Source organism: Lepidochelys olivacea, assembly GCF_965140295.1.
Source record: "Lepidochelys olivacea isolate rLepOli2 genome assembly, chromosome: 6".
NCBI classification, from domain to species: Eukaryota; Metazoa; Chordata; order Testudines; family Cheloniidae; genus Lepidochelys; species Lepidochelys olivacea.
This window is the reverse complement of record NC_140416.1, coordinates 5,417,263-5,435,351: the sequence shown is the minus strand read 5'-3', so window position 1 is coordinate 5,435,351 and position 18,089 is coordinate 5,417,263. Positions and strand designations below refer to the sequence as shown.

The 18,089-nt window shown below is 55.3% G+C and overlaps 1 protein-coding gene across 2 annotated transcripts in view; it reads left to right on the top strand.

The window, feature by feature from the left end:
• The first annotated feature begins 236 nt into the window (after nucleotides 1–236).
• Nucleotides 237–18,089, top strand: part of SRCAP (Snf2 related CREBBP activator protein) — a 31,017-nt gene continuing 13,164 nt past the window's right edge. Inside the window, exons 1-19 of one of the 2 annotated variants that reach the window (XM_084631780.1) lie at nucleotides 237–255; nucleotides 3,293–3,366; nucleotides 4,578–4,810; nucleotides 6,371–6,610; nucleotides 6,928–7,113; nucleotides 9,073–9,213; nucleotides 9,642–9,876; nucleotides 10,214–10,464; nucleotides 11,811–11,901; nucleotides 12,044–12,133; nucleotides 12,831–12,986; nucleotides 13,069–13,331; nucleotides 13,407–13,584; nucleotides 13,905–14,041; nucleotides 15,762–15,931; nucleotides 16,028–16,220; nucleotides 16,760–16,896; nucleotides 17,382–17,568; nucleotides 17,855–18,024. In XM_084631780.1, the coding sequence (XP_084487906.1) occupies nucleotides 4,766–4,810; nucleotides 6,371–6,610; nucleotides 6,928–7,113; nucleotides 9,073–9,213; nucleotides 9,642–9,876; nucleotides 10,214–10,464; nucleotides 11,811–11,901; nucleotides 12,044–12,133; nucleotides 12,831–12,986; nucleotides 13,069–13,331; nucleotides 13,407–13,584; nucleotides 13,905–14,041; nucleotides 15,762–15,931; nucleotides 16,028–16,220; nucleotides 16,760–16,896; nucleotides 17,382–17,568; nucleotides 17,855–18,024 (2,870 nt within the window). In that variant the 5' untranslated portion in view covers nucleotides 237–255; nucleotides 3,293–3,366; nucleotides 4,578–4,765. Of the gene's footprint in view, nucleotides 256–3,292; nucleotides 3,367–4,577; nucleotides 4,811–6,370; nucleotides 6,611–6,927; nucleotides 7,114–9,072; nucleotides 9,214–9,641; nucleotides 9,877–10,213; nucleotides 10,465–11,810; nucleotides 11,902–12,043; nucleotides 12,134–12,830; nucleotides 12,987–13,068; nucleotides 13,332–13,406; nucleotides 13,585–13,904; nucleotides 14,042–15,761; nucleotides 15,932–16,027; nucleotides 16,221–16,759; nucleotides 16,897–17,381; nucleotides 17,569–17,854; nucleotides 18,025–18,089 lie in introns of those variants that run through there. The other variant, XM_084631779.1, reaches the window with a different exon arrangement.

Genomic DNA, 18,089 nt, shown 5'->3' with positions numbered 1-18,089 from the left:
GGCGTCCGCCATTTTGCCGCGGCGGCTCGGCTCGGCTCGGCGGGGCCTGGTTCGGGGTCGGCATTCGGGTGGGAGGGGCCAGCGCGGGGCTGATCGGGGCCGGCGGGGCCCGAGCGCGGGGAGGGGCGGGGTGGCTACGGCCGGGGGGCTGCGGATGGCGGCGGATCTTGCCCGGCGGCAGCGCTGGGGCTGAGGCGGCGGCAGGAGGAGGCGGAGCAGGAGGCGCCTCCCTCCCTCCTCCCCCCTCCCACCCAGGTAAGATGGCGGCCCGGCCGGGGCTCCGCGCTCCCCCCCCCGCCCCTACCCATAGGGGCGCGAGACGCGCTTGGGGAGGGAGGGGGCGCGAGGGAGGAGGGGGCGCGTGCGCCGCCAACGCTCCCCCTCCCCGCGCGGCACTAACCGCCGCCTTCCCTGGCGGGGGGAGCCTCGCTCTGGGGCGTCCGGGGCAACGGGGATGGGGTCAAAGGGCAAAAGGGTGATGGGTTGGGGTGTGCAGGGGTCAAGGGTCAAAGGGTGTTGGCGTGGGCTGTAGGGATCAGAGGTTAAAGGGTCAGAGGGCAAGGCGTGGTGGGTTAGGGGTGGGGGTCAAAGGGTGGTGGGTTCATAGAATCCTAGAATCTCAGGGTGGGAAGGGACCTTGGGAGGTCCCCTAGTCCAGCCCCCTGCTCAGAGCAGGGCCAATCCCCAATTTTCGCCCCAGATCCTTAAATGGCCCCCTCAAAGATTGAACTCACAACTCTGGGCTAAGCGATTGCCTAGTTAGGCACTGGGGATCAAGGGGCAAGAGAGGGCTGGGGCTGATGAGATCAAGGGGGAATAGGGATAGGGGCTGAGGGAGGGCAGGGGTTAGAAGTCAAAGGGCAAGTGGGGTTGGGTTGAAGTGGGTCAGTGGCTATGGAGTCAGGAGCAGCACAGCTAGTGGGTATGTCTCAGTGGGCTGCAGATCTGAGGGTGTCTGAGCGGGGTCGGGGGGCATCAGAGCTTGTGTAACAGGTGGTTGCGGGGTCAGTGGGGCAGGGAGCATCAGGGTTGATGGGACAGGATCAGGAGTTGGCCCAGCAGGCAGCCATGAGTTTAGTGGGGCAGGGGACATCGGTGTTGGCACAACAGGCAGTCATGGAGTTTGTGGGGCCAGGGGCACCAGGGCTGGATCAGGGGGAATGGGAGTTTGTCAGTTTGGGTCAGGGGTTGCTGGGGGACAGTGTGCCAAGATTGGTAGTGACAGCAGAGGCAGGACAGTCTCCAGGCAGGACAGAGGTGGTTGACAAAAGGGAGTCGGCAGCACGGGGTCTTGGGAAGAGGGAGATGGTGGACATTGGGGTGTCAGGCTTGGCAAGACAGAGTTGTGAGGTAATGGGATTGGGGGGGTATAGGATGATGGGTTTGGCAGGTTTAATGATACAGAGATCAAGAGTACTGGGGTTGGCTAGATGGGGTCAGAAGGTACTGGGGTTGGAGGTAGAGGGGTATGCAGTGACAGGACGGGGTGATTGGTTAGTGGACTTAGTGACAGTACCCAGGGTATCAGGCTTGAAGGACACAGATTACAGGAATATGATAGGGTTGGCAGGACAGGACCAGGGTGTAACAGTGGCAGGACCTGGGATAGTGGGACAAAACCCTGATGTGACAGGCTTGGCAGGATGGGTTCAGGAATCAAGGGCACTGGAGGCAAAAGTGGGACTGGGTAAGGAGGTGGTAGAAGCGTCTGGGATGGTGGGAAAAGGGGTGACATGGCTCACAGGCTGGGACCGGGGACTTAGTGGGTTGAAGGTGGTGGGAAACAGAGTGGCTGAGTTGTCGGGACAAAGTGCAGAGGTGCTGGTGTTGGAAGAGGCAGTGAGATGGGGACCTGGGGTGGCAGGGATGGCAGGATATGGGGGGATGGGGCTGGAGGGACAGGGTCGTGTATTGGGAGTGATGGAGGCAGTGGGGCTCGGGATGGCAGGTTTGGCATTGGAAGGGCGCAGCGTGAGGGAGTTAGTGGGACAGGGTCAGGCCTTGGCAGAGTTGGTGGTGCCAAGGCATGGTGTGCAGGCGCTGGCAGGACAGGGTCATGCGCTGGCAGGCGAGCGACGTGGGGTGACAGAATCGGTGGGGTGGGGGTTGGCAATGGAGGGATACAGGGCAAGGAGGTTGGCAGTACGGGGTCAGGGGGTGACAGGGTTGGAGGTGGTTGGGCATGGGCTCCCTGGATTGTCGGGACGTGATTGGGGGTTCCAGGGCACGGCATCACAAAGTGGGGTCAGGAGGCAACTGAGTTAGCAAAAACAGGACACCGGAGGCCGGGGTGGGCACATTAGGATCAGGGGATGACTGAACTGGTGGTGGGGGGACACAGGGTAACTGGCCTGATTGGGTGGGGAAGTGGGGCTGTGGGATTGGCAGGGATGGGACAGGGCATAGGTAACAAGGAACAGCTAGGCACATGGGATCAGGAAACAGGAAGGTGTAATAGGATTGGGGCTTATGGGGGTCAGGGTAGTGATGGGGAGGACACACAGGTTGCAGTGTGGGGATGCAGTAATGTGGTGAGCATGATGAAGTCAGTGGGGTGGGGGGGCAGGATTTAGCAGGTAATGACAATGGGATTGAGTGACAAGGGATGGGTCAGGAAGGGGTCACAGGGTGGGCCAAGATTGGATGTAATAGGGACACCAGGGCATCAGCAGATCAGAGGGTGGGAGATTAGAAAGTGGTGAAGGGCTGAGAAGGGCTAATATGGGATAAGGGATAGGATACAGTAACAGAATGGAGCAAGGTGGCAGACAGGGAAGTGGCCAGGATTAGAGGAGAGAATGCAAGGGTCTGGGCTCCTAACTTCCTTGCAGACAAGCCAAGCTAGCAAGCTAAGTGGAGATGGGTTATACCTGCCTTGACGACATCTAGGCATTGCTGTTGGCGGCCAGCCGTCTCCCAGGCTCCGCACTAGGACAGACAGGGTGTCCGCGTCCCTGCCTCTCCCCAGCACCCTCAACAGGTCTCTGCCTTTCCCCATAGGCAGGGATTTGGTAGCTGGTGCTCAGAGAAAATTCTCCATTATGTCCTGCAGCTAGGTCCATAGTCTGCCAGCTGCATTTCAGGCCCAGAGAGACAGGTTTAGCTAGACCCAAGGACTGTTCTGTGCGAGCCATGTTGGACCGAGGGCACAGGGAAAAGTGGGAGGAATTGGGGGGGGATCGGGTCTGTATCCCTGTGGAGTACCCTTCCAAGGAAAGGGCTGGGATTAGAAAAGTGTGAAGGGAGAGGGAAGTCTGGAGCCATGCCCCCATCCTGTCCCATCTTGCTGCAGGAGCGGTCTTCCCCGGGAAAGAGAAACCGTGGAAGTGGAGTCTGACGAGGAGGAGGAGTTCTCAGCTCACACAGGTATGGCTGGGATATGCTCTCTGGTGGCTCAGGGCTTTTCCCCCCTCTTGGGGGAAGCCAGCAGTGTAGCATTGCCTTTGAAGCAGGAAGCTTTGGATGTTCTCCAGAGCTGTGTCACGTTTCACCCCATAGACAGGTGCATTTCAGCAGCAGGCAAGTGAATCATTCCCCCTGTAAGAAACCCTTTTGAGATCCCAAATTCAAAAGTGATGGAAAAATACAGATCACTGATGAAAAGGGCTGAGGGATCAGATGGGCAGAGGTTGGTTATGGATTCCCTGTGTCAAACTGGGAAGCGGTCATTCTTGGGGGAATCCTGACAAAGAAGGTGTTGCGTTTCCAACTATTTAAAAATATTGTTGTTGACTTAAGGTTTCCTCCTAGCGTGAAACAAAAACATCTTGAACACCATGGGCCTGTCTTCTTGTTCTGTTGTCGTATGGCACTTAGTGCAGTGGGGTCCTGGTTTGTGACTCATGCATCTAGATGCTACTGTGATAATAATATAAATAAGATCGTATATGAGCATTCTTGCTAAATAAATTGATTTCAGCTGCAAGCCTCAGTCCTGGACGCATTAAAAGTGGACTTATACTAGCGATGCTGAACTTGGAAACTTCCCGATCAACTCTTTCAACTTAAGGCAGTAGACTGTGTCTGTATTATAGAGTTGCCACAGCACATGTCGATTGGTGTAATGTAAATCAGTGCAGATTAACTTAGGTCAGGCCAAGTTCATGCTTATCCCAACTTCAGCAGCTGTTAAAATATGAACAACAATTGAAATTAAAGTGTCGTGTGTCCTGAGCTTAGCTCCCAGTTCTTGGTAGTTGATTGACAGGTAGAACTGGCAGCAAAAGGCAGTGTAGTCAGGGAGGGAGTTTTTCCCCATTATAAACATTTTTTTTCATTGAAGATGAACGTCTACAGCACAGCAGAGAGCCAAGGAATCCTAGCTCTGTTCCATCCTGCTCTAACCCACTAGACCCCACTCCTCTCACAGAGCCAGGGCTAGAACCCAGGAGTCCTGACTCCCAGCCCTTGCTGTAACCACTAGACATACTCTCATCTAGTTCTGTTTCTGCAAGGTGAGTCTCCCCAGAGGAGATGGGTGTTGCCTTCTGAGTATGGGCAGCTTTCGGTAGCAGAGGAGTCCCTTCAGCTGGCAGCGTGAATACACAGTTGATGGCTACTTCCCCATCTCTTGCCAGGTGATTCAGAGACAGGCAGCCCCGAGCGCAGGCTGGGCTGCCAGGGGACCCAGGAGCTGGACAGTTCGTCCCAGCGGTTGCTTGACCAGAATGAGGCCGGTTCCCAGCATGCACTGGAGCAGGACGACAGCACTTCGGCCACGAGCAAAGCTATCGGGGCGCGAGGCGAAGAGCAAGGGAGCAGTAAAATGCAGAGCCATCCTCCCCAACAGCACCATGCACTGCGCAGTGAGGTAGGGGCTCCCAGCCTGGCCTTGGAGCTGACCAGGAACACACTGCATTGCTGCCTGCGTGGGAGAGCTGGAGAAACGCGAATGCTGCTGGGGGTTCAGAAAGGGGCGCTCTCCTCTCGCAGTCAGTGCTGACCCCAGTGTGGTACTTGGGGAAGCTGTGCTGCAAGAAGCAGTGTGGGGGCTCACTAGCGGGCTCCCTCCCCTCAGTCGGTGCTGACCCCAGCACTTGGGGGAGCTGTGTTTCAGGGTAGGGAGCGCTCTCACTTTAAAGTCAGTGGGCGCTGTGCTGTATGGAGCAGGGTGGAAGCTCAGTAGGGGGTGCTCTTCCCTTGCAGTCAGTGCTGGCCCCAATGCCGTGCTGGCAGTCGCTACTGCTATGTCTACTCTACAAAATGATGTCGACCTAACTTATGTCAGCGTACAGCCACTGCAGTTGTTATATCGCTTGTGTGTGTGCACACTTGGCTCCTTGCGTTGTCGGTGCCTGTTCTCACCAGGAGCACTCGTATTGATGGTATTGTCAGTGTGGGACAGCTCCTGAAAACCAGTAAGAGTCAGCGTGAACAACACTGACATTGCGTCGATCTAATTGTATAAACTGTGACTCTGCGCCACTCGGGGAGGTGGTCACTAAATCAGTGTAGAGAGGCACTTGCATCAGCAGGAGCCAAATTTAAGTGAAGACACTTCCACAGCTAGGTCAACACAAGGCAGCCTGTGTTGCCCGAACCCTGCAGTGTAGACCTGGCCTTTGCTGATGTGGGTCTTTCATTAAGACAGTGATACTCGGACTGAGGCTTAGGAGCCGCATGTAGCTCTTTAAAGTGTCTCCTGCGGCTCTTTGCAACACATGATATTAAAACATCGTGTGATTGAATTATTAACCCGTCTAAGTTATTAACCAATCAGGATGTTGTTACTATACTATTAATCAGTTGTAGTTGATAAAATAATAATACTCGCTCACTCGTTTTGCTGTGAGAATTCATTATTTTTTTATATATATATCTATATATTACTGTAGTGAACGAAACAATGCATTCACACTACTGCGGCTCTTTTGGGTAATATTGATCACTAATTTGGTTCCTGAACCACTGAGATCTGAGTACTGCTGCATTAAGAGACTTAAAATAAGTCAACCCGCGTTTCTATTAATGCTGTCCTGGCCCCTTTTTTCAAGACCTGGAGTATTAATCTTACTGTCTTGTCCAAATCTTAAATGTAATTCCATTCTGCTTCCTTAATTCCGTCTGCAGTTTCAGGTGGATATGGGATTCTCTGTCACTTCCCATCCAAAACTGTTATATGCAGCTGATAATTAGAGGCCATGCCTCAACCAAGAGCTGGCTGCACCTGGGTGAGGGATCCCTGTATAAACAGCCCCCCTCCCCACTCCAGAGACTGCTTCATCCCGGCACCAGGCAAGGCTTTCTTGTTCATACACAAGGGGAAAAGCACTTTTACCGTCCTTAGGCTGAAAGGGCTGCTGAGTTCACTGGTTCCATATGTAGCTGTGGCAGTGGCTGTCCCAGTCATCTCATCCTCTTTCGCCCCCAGATTGCACCAGACAAAATGACGGGGAGCAATCCTGTGTCACCGGCCTCTTCGGGGTCACCTGCCTCCAGTGGCAGCGTCTCGCCGCCACACCTCACTCACGATTCCTCCCTGGACAGTCACCTGGGCTTTGATGTGCCCAGGCTGCAAAGCAAAGCTCTGGCGTCCCCAGGAGTTTATGCCTCGGACCCGGCCAGCATGTGGGACAAGACGCATGCTGAGATCGCTGAGCAGGCCAAGCACGTGAGGAGCTGACTGTGTCTGAAGGGTCCCCTGGGCTGGAGCCCTCCATGCTCCCAGGGCCATGCCAGGGTGGGGGGTGGGAGGAAGTAGGGATGTGACCCAGATGCTCTCAAGGAGACCGTCAGGTCAAGGGGGGGAGATAATGCCCTGGCTGGGGAGGAGGGGTAATGTGACTCTGAGCCCCTCTAGGTCCCTTACCCCTGTGTCACTGTGGGTCATCTCCTTTTGTTTAGGGTCAGATGGGTCTCGGCCCTGCCTTCCAATCTCCCGTGATGGGTGGGGGCTGGGATCCCTGCTGACTTGGTGCTATGTTCCAGGAGGCAGAGATTGAGAACCGCATCGCGGAGATGAAGAAGGAGGGCTTCTGGTCCCTGAAGAGGCTCTCCAAGGTGCCGGAGCCAGTTCGCCCCAAGGTGCACTGGGATTACCTCTGTGAGGAGATGCAGTGGCTTTCGGCAGACTTTGCCCAGGAGCGACGCTGGAAGAGGGGTGTGGCCAGGAAGGTGAGTTCTGCCCCTCCCTGAAACAGCTCTGACTCGTTTATTAAGTCCCCTAAAACCCAAAGGTGGGTTTGGATTGTCTTGGAAATTGCTGTGCCTCAAGGAGCTGTAGGGCAGGGTAAATGATCCAAACTTGGGGGCATCTGAGATAGACCTGTGAAAGTATCACATGACATGAAAAAGTTCTGGGTCTTCTAACTCTCTCTTACACGCATCTGGGGCTGAAACCTATTGCTGTGATCCTCCCCCCATTCAGGATTGATCTCAGCCAGCATTTCATACCCACTGACCCTCTGGGAAATCGATAGCACAAGAGTCATTGAGGGTCAAATTTGGGAATTCTAGCACAGGTCAAGCCACAATGCAGGGTGGATTGATTTAAATTGAAGCTATTTAAATGACTAATTTTAATCACGATTTAAATGCAAGAAGGTAGCCTTGATTTAAATCATTTATTTTACTCTCGTTTTGCATTTATACTTTTTAGTTACTTTCCTAAAGAAAGGTTGATTCTCATTGGTTGGTAACTATTACAATATATTGATTTACAACTAAATATAACCTTTACACTAAATTTGGTGCTTCTTTTAGTTAACCAGCAGGATACGCTACTTACACCTTCATTTAAGCAAGTATATAGTTTAACTTACATTTACTCTGATTCTTAATTTTTACATTTTTGTTAGTTTAGAAAACAATGAATGATGCATTTCTTATTTACTAGATGATTTGTTTTTTACATGTAATTTGTGCCAAACTCAATTTGGGTGGAGATTCAACTAAAATGCACAAAAACAGCATTTTTGAATGTTTTTTAAATAGTTAAATAAAACTATCTTAAACGTGCTAGATAAATAAGAAAAGTTTATCGGACAGTTTATCAAAATATGTTTTACGTTGAAAACTGATTTATTAAACAAAAGAAGTACTTAGTGCATTGAACTGTGGTTTTGATCACCATGTCCTTCAGAATTTTAGAACTAGTAGATCATGCCCTCACACGCCTAGTTTTTATTCATAGAATTGGAAGAAGAAAACAAGCTTTTCTGCTTTTTCAACACCCAGCTCATTTTGTAACTGAATTATCTGTTCATTGAACTGAATTAGTTGGATAAACTGAAATGAAGCAAATTATTCTGCAGGTGCAGAAGAGGCTACTTATGTCAAAAGCTGGTTTACCACTACGACAAACTCTGGTTCCAGGTGCTTTGCCTGTGACTTCCACCAGTTCAGTGCTTAGTCTTTCTTTAAAACTTGGGAACAAATATGAACTGCTAATTTTTGTATTTAATTGTAATTATTTTGTAGACTCAATAGATTATAGTAAATTGAGGTCTTAACATGGGTTGTCATTTCAAATTTAACTTAAATAGGTTTATTTTAAAATATAAACCTGTAGCTAATTTAAATGTTGAAATCTGATTTTAAAAAACACTTAGATTTTTGTTCACCATGCCATGCCAAAGAGGGTGGTGGAAAGGTACATGTGTAGCAGGACAGGATCTCTGTTGCAAGGCAGAGAGTTTGCAGGTCACTTCGTATCAGGGTAGCTGGATGGCTCCTGTGTTCTATGAATTCAAGTCCTGCCCTCAGCAGCTTTCTGTGACTGCTGGGCACATTTTGCAGGGGATTTACTAAGGGTTCTGCCCTGAGAGCACACCTTAGGGCTTAACAGGTGGTATTTCCAAGGGCTCTGAAATCCATCCAGGCGACATCTGTCTGTCCATGTTCCTGTGTTCCATCTAGGCTTGCTCTGTCTGTCCTAGGTGCTGAACGGAAACCTCCCTCACCCTTCTCAAACTGTGGCTGGTGACCCAGCTGTTGGTTGGCAGCATGTCCCTGGGCTGTTGCTCCAGCTAGAGAGATCTCCCCCACCCCCAATACAGTCTGCCCTGGGTTGGTATAGCCCCCTTCTTCCCCCCAGCCATGCATGCATCTCATCCTCCTCCTCCCCTCCCCCAGGTGGTGCGGATGGTGATTCGGCACCATGAGGAGCAGAAGCAGAAGGAGGAGCGAGCCAAGCGTGAGGAGCAGGCCAAGCTGAGGCGCATCGCCTCCTCCATCGCCAAAGAGGTCAAGCAGTTCTGGAGCAACGTGGAGAAGGTGGGTAGGGCGTGCAGCTCTGGAGGAGTGCTCAGGCTGGCTTTGGGCCTGGCCTTTCTCATATAAGAGTTGTCACACAACATACAGGCCTCTAGCCTGGTATCCGTGCCTCTTCGCTGCTCTAGCTCAGGCTGTTGGGCTTCTCTGTCCCAGCATCCCCTGCTCTCTGTCATTTCAGCTTGGGTATCATGACTCTCTAGCCCGAGGTCCCTGCCTCTCTTCTACTCCAGGGTGGGTTTCACTAACACAGCGTCTTGTATCGAGCAGTAGAATACAGTCAGGGGGGAGATTTCCTTTTGCCCCTCAGCAGGAAGGTTCTTCAGAAGCGAGGATGACAGGCTAACAATATGCTGCTTTTTGAGACCTCCCGCTTATCCTTCTCTTTCACTTGGATGTCCCTGCCCACCCCCCTGGCCCTCCACTGGCAGGTGGTGCAGTTCAAGCAGCAGTCTCGCCTGGAGGAGAAGAGGAAGAAGGCCCTGGACCTGCAGCTGGACTTCATCGTGGGCCAGACAGAGAAGTACTCAGATCTGCTGACTCAGAGCCTCAACGAGACCTTCCCCATAGCCAGCAAGACTGGCTCCTCCTCCCACATCAGCTCTTCCCACGCCGGCTCCACCACATCCAGTCCCCCGCCACCTCCACACCTCACCGACGAAGAAGGTAGGGAACCCAAACACCCCACGTCCCATTCCCTGCTCACCTTGAGCCAGCCAGTCCTCCCCTAGAGGTTAAAGGTCTTGTGTCCGTTTCCCCTGAGTTGGCCAGTCTCTCCTGCCATGGGGCTGGATTGAAGCTGGCACCCTTTAAAGAAGAAAGATTCCATGTCCCATTCCTTGAGCCCTCCAGTCCCTTCCCCCTCCAAGGCCAGATCAGCTGGCGCCCCCTACAGAGGAAAGGCCCCAGATCTCACTCCCAGGGTTCCTTAGTCCCAGGGTTCCCCACTTGCCCTGTCAGTGCCCCAGGTGTATGGTTCACACCCTGCTTCCTCCTCCTGCAGATGGGGACTTCCAGCCCCATGAGGAGTCAGACGACGAGGAGACGATTGAGGTGGAGGAGCAGCAGGAAGGGAATGACTCGGAGACGCACCGGCGTGAGATAGAGCTGCTGAAACAGGAGAGTGAGCTGCCCCTGGAGGAACTGCTGCAGTCCCTGCCCGCCCAGATCCTGGAGAATTCCTGCAGCGCTGCCCCCTCCATCTCCAGCTCCAACAACGAGGAGGAGGAGACTGCGCGGGAGAGTGAGGAGGAGGTAGAGAAACAATCCAAGATGGTAAAGATGACTGAGGGGTGGGTCAGACCTGCTAGGGAGGCTAAGGGGATTGGTGATCAGCGACAGTCTCAGGGCGCTAGACGGGACACCCCTGACTGAAGCAACGCTTTGCTCGGAGCAAGCACCTCCCTTCTCAGTCTACTGACCTGGAGAGCCAGCTGCACTCGGATCCCTTAAGCCAGTGGTTTTCAAATCTTTTTCAGGCGACCCAGTTGAAGAAAATTGTTGATGACCGCGACCCAATGGAGATGGGGATGAGCAGTTTGGGGTGTGGGAGGGAGCTCTGGGCTAGGGCAGGGGATTGGGGTGTGGGGGGAGGAGGGCTCTAGGCTGGGGATGAGGGGTTTGGGGTGTGGGAGGGGGCTCCGGGTTTGTGGGGGTCAGGGCTGAGGCAGGTTGTTGGGGTGTGGGAGGGTGAGGGCTCTGGGGTGGGGCTGGGGATGAGGGGTTTGGGGTGTGGGAGGGGGCTCCAGGTTTGCATGGGCTCAGGGCTGAGGCAGGTTGTTGGGGTGTGGGAGGGTGAGGGCTCTGGGGTGGGGCTGGGGATGAGGGGTTTGGGTGTGGGAGGGGGCTCTGGTCTGGAGCAGGGGGTTGGGGTGCAGGAGGGGGTCAGGGCTCTGGGTTGGGGGTGCAGGCTCTGGGGTGGAGCCAGGAATGAGGGGTTTGGGGTGTGGGAGGGGGCTCTGGGCTGGGGGGGGGGCGGGCTCAGGCCTGGGGCAGGGAGTTGGGGCATGGGCTTACCTCGGGCGACTCCTGGTCAGCAGCGCAGCGGGAGTGCTAAGGCAGGCTTCCTGCCTGTCCTGGAACCGCGCTGCGCCCCAGAAGCAGCCAACACTAGGTCCGACTCCTAGGAGGAGGTACGCAAGTGGCTCCACACAGCTCTTGCCTGCAGGCACTGCCCCCCTCCTCCTCCCCCCACCGCTCCCATTGTCTGATTCCTGGCCAATGGGAGTGTGGAGCCGGAGCTAGGGGCAGAGTTCAGAGCCCTATGGCTTCCCCCGAGCCGGACCTGCTGCTGGCCGCTTCTGGGGCACGGTGTCAGAACAGGTAGGGACTAGCCTGCCTTAGATGGGCAGCACTGCCAACGGGGCTTTTAACGGCCCAGTCGGCGGTGCTGACCAGAGCTGCCGCGACCCAGTGCCTTACATTCCATAAGCCAGTACAGGGTCGCAATCCACAGTTTGAAAACCACTGCCTTAAGCTGCATGATCTGTGTCCCCCAGCTAGGCCACGGTAGGAGTGCCTGGGGGGGCCAGGGCTCTCCTTTTGAGGTAGGAGGGCCTGGCCCCAGCCTCTCCTCCCAGCCCTCTACTTCATGCCTCCAGCAGGAGAAAGCAAAGTCCGTCATGCAGAGGAACAAAAGGCCGTGGAAGCCTGACAAGGAGGATGAGGAGTTCACGGCCAACGAGGAGGAAGGTGAGCATGGCAAGGGACCTGCTGGAGCAGCTAGGCTCTGGGTGGATGGGAGGGACCTGACTGCCACTGGTGGCTGATGGGGGTAACAGATTAACAGGGCTTTCTCCCATCCACATGATAACACAGCCCATTTTCTCCTCAGCTGAGGATGAAGAGGAGACGATTGATGCTGAAGAGAAGCTGGAAGGGGACATGGATCACAGGAAGGAACTGGATGACTTGGCCCAGGAAGGTATGGAGGGGGTGGGAGGAGAGTATGTCTGGGACAGGCCTAACTGTCCTCGTAGCTCCAGGATTCTCCCCTATGCTTTAACGGCATGGGTCAGAGAGATTTTAATCCTCTGACCACACCCAAGCTTGCGAGGGGATGGAGCCCTCAGGGTGTAAAGATCTTCTCAAGACAGGGTATTAACCCCAGCAGCGGGGCCAAATCCAACAGCTTGGGAAGCCCCTGATCCGTCCTTGGCAGATTTGTTGGTGGAGCCTCATTCTGAAACCAGTTTCTGCACCTTCTCCTCCGTGCTGCCTTGTTGCTAAGCCCTGAAGAATAAGGCCTTGTGGGACTGGACTGATTCCAGCCATGTAGCACTGATGTTCAGCGTGGCCTGGATCTCTCTCAGGGACACAGGGTCAGTTTCTCTGTCCCACCATCCCCAGGGCTCCTGGCAAAACTGTCCCCCAAGTCATGTGATCAATGTTCAGGGAGCACTTAAACAGGTCCCTGCCTGGCCCCATAGGCTGGGATTTGGTAGCTGGTGCTCAGAGAAACCTCTCCATTGCAACCCTCAGCCAGGTCCTTCCTGTGCTGGCTGAGTTACAGATTTGGAGAGACATCTAGTCACAGAGGGGGGTGGAACACAACATGACCCCTGCCCCATCCCACCCTCTGCGTGTTCCCATGCGCCCCTGACCCTGTCGCTGTCTGGCAGGGGAGCTGCCCATGGAGGAGCTGCTGCAGAGATATGCCGGCGCCTATGCCTCAGACTTTGAGATGGATGAGTCGGATAGCTCCTCGGATGCCTCGGAGCCCAGCACCTCGGAGTATGAGGAGGAGTCAGAGGACGAGGACAGCAGCAGCCAGTCAGGTATAGAGGGATGAGGCAGCGCGGTCCGAGGAGTGGGTGGGTGTCTTAAGGCAGGGCTGATGCTAGCTGGATCTTGCCCCAGACTCCACCGCAGAGGAGGAGAGTGAGGAAGAGGAGGAGAGCCAGGAAGAAGAGGAGGAGGAGGAGGATACCCCTGCTGAGGAAGTGACGGCGGTGAGCCGGGAGGAAGACTTTGGCGTGGAGTACCTGTTGAAAAGGGACGAGGATCGGGGAGAGGGGCGTAACGACGCAGCCCCCACCCTGGGGCCCAAGAAGGAGATCACAGACATCGCAGCCACTGCCGAGAGCCTGCAGCCCAAGGGCTACACTCTGGCTACTACCCAGGTAAGCGGGACCGCAGTGGGGAGGGGGTTGGAGGAGGGAAGGCAGCCAGACTAACTCACTCCCCCTTTTCTGCAGGTGAAGACGCCCATCCCTTACCTGCTGCGGGGGACCCTGCGGGAGTATCAGCACATCGGCCTGGACTGGCTGGTCACCATGTACGAAAAGAAGCTCAACGGGATCCTGGCGGACGAGATGGGGCTGGGCAAGACCATCCAGACCATCTCCCTGCTGGCTCATTTGGCCTGCGAGAAGGGTGAGGGGGTGGGATGGGGCTGCATGGGGCGGCTCCATCTCTGACGGGGACAATCCTGCCCCAGGTGGGGACAGGCTAGATGGGCCCAGATGCCTGGATTGCAATAGCCACCTGCCCCATTGGTGGCATCTGCAGAGAAGCCCAGGGCTGACAGACTATGGAGATGGAGCTCCCTTCCTCGGGGGCTCGGGGAGGCTCATTGGTGAGGAGGGTATGTGGAAGAGATTGCCATGCTGCTGCTCAGGCTTTGCCCACCTTGGCGCGCCAAGATCCCTGAGTCCGCAGCTCGAAAGCAGCCCTGCTCTGTGTTGGTCCCACAGGTAGCTGGGGTCCCCACCTGATCATCGTGCCCACCAGCGTGATGCTGAACTGGGAGATGGAGATCAAGCGCTGGTGCCCCAGTTTCAAGATCCTCACCTACTATGGGGCACAGAAGGAGCGCAAGCTCAAGCGGCAGGTGAGGAACTGGGGCTCCTCCGTTACCCCAAATGCATCCCCCAACTGGGATACAGGACTGCCTCCTTATGGTGGCTGAGGATTGTCTGCTCTCCCGGGCATTGGGGACGAGAGTCATAGAGTATAAGCCAGAAGGGACCACTAGATCTAGTCTGACTTCCATATAGAGCACAGGCCACCAACACCACCCAGCACCCGCACACTAATCCAGCCAGCGAAATGTGGCCAATGTATTGACTAGCCTGTTGTGTGCCACAGGCAGAGTAGGCGGGACCGGTGCATCGACACCAGCAGGGAAATAATTAGATGCAAGATCCCCAGATGGGGACCTGCGCCCACACACTGCAGTGGAAGGGGAAGTCGTCTCCTCCAACCCAGGGTTCCTGCCAGTCTGACCTGGGGGACAAATTCCTTCCCAACCCCATATACAGCGATCAGTGAGACTCAGCCCTTGTGAGCAAGAACCAGCCAGCCAAGCACTTGAGAGAGAGACTGCTCGGTGCCACCCAAGTGCCCTGGCCCGCCCTCCCAATGTCCCATTTCCAGGGTGGCCATCCCTGATGCTTCAGAGGAAGGAGATGATAAAAGCCTCAGAAAAACAGAATATATGGAGGAAATCCCTTCCTGGACCTGGCTAAAGCCCTGAAGCATGAGCTTTAGGAACATAAGAAATAAATCTGCCCCCTGCCAGCACAAGCAACCCCGTCATACAATCGCACGCATACGTTTTTCCAGCTTTCTCTTAAAACTAATGGAGATTTTTGCTCCTAGAACTCCTACTGGGGGTCTGTTCCAGAACCTCACCCTACTGATAGTTAGAAGCTGCCTTCTCATTTCCAGCCTGAATTTGTTCATGGCCAATTTATATCCATTTGTTCTTGTGCCAACTTTGTCCTTTAGCTTCAATAGCTCTTCTCCCTCCCTGGTATTTACACACGCCCCCACCCCCCACTCCCTGGTGTATTTATAGAACTCAGTCAGATCCCCCTCAGTCTTTGTTTGACTAGACTAAATAAGCCACGCTCTTCCAGTCTCCTCTGGTAGGATCAGCCCTCTGTTTGCCTGGTCATCCTCATAGCTGTTCTCTGCACCTGTTCCCGATGGAATTCACTTTTCTGGAACCAGGGGGCCCAGAACTCTGTACAGTATTCCCAGTACCTTGGACAATGGCATTAATACTTCTCCCTGTCTCTACTGGAAATGCCTCTCCTGAGGCATCCTAAGATCACATTCACCTTTGTCACTGCTGCGTCACGTTGGTGCCTCATAGTCATCCTGTGATAGACCCCCACAGCCATGTCTCTCTCCTCTCTTGCTTCCAGCTGATGAGCTTGTAACAGAAATTCTTATTATTAGACTCGAGATGCAGGACCTTGTACTTTGTCCTGCTGAATTTCATCCCATTTCTGTCACTGTGGTCTTCAAGGTCAGATTTTCCTGTATAATAGTCCAATCTTCTGCATTGACAGTGTCTCCCAGGTCTGTATCATTAGCACACTCCTGCTTTATGAGCAGGCAGGCTTCTGTAGGGTTGCACAGGATACTGGCTGGCTCATGGGGGCGGGGAATGGACCCGGGGCCTTTCCTCTTTGAGGGCACCAGCTCCAGTCTGGTCCTGGGCTGTAGAACCACCTGGTTTGGAGATGGGAAGGGGATCTGGGTGGTCCATCTTCTCTGGCTGCTCGCAGCCCCTCCCAATGTAACCCAGCTCCCCTCTGTAGGGCTGGACCAAGCCCAATGCCTTCCACATCTGCATCACCTCTTACAAGCTGGTGCTGCAGGACCACCAGGCATTCCGGCGCAAGAACTGGAAGTACCTGATTCTGGATGAGGCCCAGAACATCAAGAACTTCAAATCCCAGCGCTGGCAGTCGCTGCTCAACTTCAACAGGTGGGTGAGGTACCCCCCTGAGGTGGGGAGGGCCCTGGCCTCGCGTGGCCCAGCACGCTCATTGCTTTGCCTTTCCTTTCCCCGTGTCTCCTCCAGTCAGAGGCGGCTGCTGCTGACAGGCACCCCCCTGCAGAACAGCCTGATGGAGCTCTGGTCCCTCATGCACTTCCTGATGCCCCATGTCTTCCAGTCGCACCGCGAGTTCAAGGAGTGGTTCTCCAATCCACTGACAGGCATGATCGAGGGTAGCCAGGAGTACAACGAGAGCCTGGTCAAGCGGCTGCACAAGGTGCGGGTGGGAACTGCTGTGGCTGCAGTGGAAGGGGAGAAGGAGCTGCTGGGGGTGGGGAGCAAGGGCTGCTAGGAATCAGGCCTGGGGTGGGGTCTGCGAGGGATTGGGGTTGGGAGAGGGGATGGGTCAGGACCGGGACCTAGGCAGTTTGATCTAGTGCTCGGAGCAGGGGTGACAGGCCTAGTGGTCAGAGGCCAGGCCAGGGGGCCAGAATTGGGAACCAGTCAGGAAGTCAGTAGGTTGCCCAGACAACTTTCTGTGCTTCCTCCTGGTTTAAATAGTACAGTTGGGGCAATCGGTGGGGGCCGGGCATCGTCCCCAAGCAGGATCCTCATAAGTGGTGCCTCTGGGAGGGGTCAGAGTTCTGCAAGCCCCATGACCCCCAGGGTGGGGGGGCTGCCCAGTGTTGGCCAGGGTGTGAGGGCAGACTTTCCCTGTTAGGCTGGGCTGGGCATTCCCGCTGGTGATCAGGACAGCTGTGACGGTTGGGGGCAGGGCTGGCTTTCAGACTGATGGCTCTGCCCCACCCCTGGCAGGTGCTGCGGCCCTTCCTCCTGCGAAGGGTTAAGGTGGATGTGGAGAAGCAAATGCCAAAGAAATATGAGCACGTCATCAAGTGCCGGCTGTCCAAGCGCCAACGCTATCTCTATGATGACTTCATGGCCCAGGCCACGTGAGTGCAGAGGGCACAGGACGCTTGGGTTTATCCTGGCTCTTGGGGGCGTGGGGTGTCTAATGGGTTAGAGCAGTGGGGACTGGGAGCCAGCACTCCTGGGTTCTGTCCCCAGCTCTGGGAAAGACTGGTGCCAGATCCCAACTCGGGTCATTGCGTTCTGCCTCTCTAACTCCTGCCCATAGTGTCAGTTGGGTACAGAATCCACCTTCGCTGCTCTGTTGCACTGCTGTGTTAATCAGTCACTGCTCCCTGCCCCAGAGGTAGCTGCATTTCAGTATTGCCTGAGGGGTCCCTGTGCAGTGGCACGGTGTGGTTACCCGGCTGCTGCTGTGCTGCACCCCAGAAGCGGCCGCATCTCAGCGCTGGGTGGTCGATCCCAGGGTGGCATTGCTGGGTGGTTCTTACCCACCCGCCAGTCCAGAAATGCAGCATGTGGTGGCAGCAAGGAGCTCGAGCTGACTCTGCTCTTGCTTGCCTCTCAGCACCAAGGAGACTCTGGCCACAGGGCATTTCATGAGCGTCATCAACATCCTGATGCAGCTGCGGAAGGTCTGCAACCACCCCAACCTCTTCGACCCCCGGCCCATCCACTCGCCCTTCATCACCCAGGGCATCTGCTTCAGCACCGCCTCCCTCGTCCTGTGCGCCCTCAACCGGGACCCCTTTAAGGCAGGTGCCCCAGCCCTTCAAGGGGGGTGGGGGGTGGGACACAGGGCTCTAGGGGACTTCAGTTCCAGTCCAGCCCCAGGACAGGGGCTTGGCTGGCTCAGGGATGGGGGCGGGGTAGAGATGGGGCCTTTCTCTAGGGAGCCCTGGCTTGCTCAGGGGGAGGCAGGAATGGGACACAGGCCCTTTCACCTTCCTGCCTGCCCTTGTGTTGGTGTTGCTCCGGGGGGAAGTACTAGGAGCCATGGGAGGGCTGGTCCTCTCCTAACTGGGCCTGGCCCCTTTGCAGCATGTGGACATGGGCATTTTCGACCTCATCAACCTGGAGGGGCGCGTGTCCCGCTACGAGGCCGACACCTTCCTGCCTAAGTGGAAGGTGACAAGGAAGCTGATCGAGGAGATCGCCGAGTCCCCGGACCCCCCGCCCAGGCCCAAGCCTGTCAAGATGAAAGTGAACAGGTACCGCAGCCCCCCATGGGGATCTCAGCGGGAGGGAAGGGGGCTGCCATGGCCATGGGCTGGGG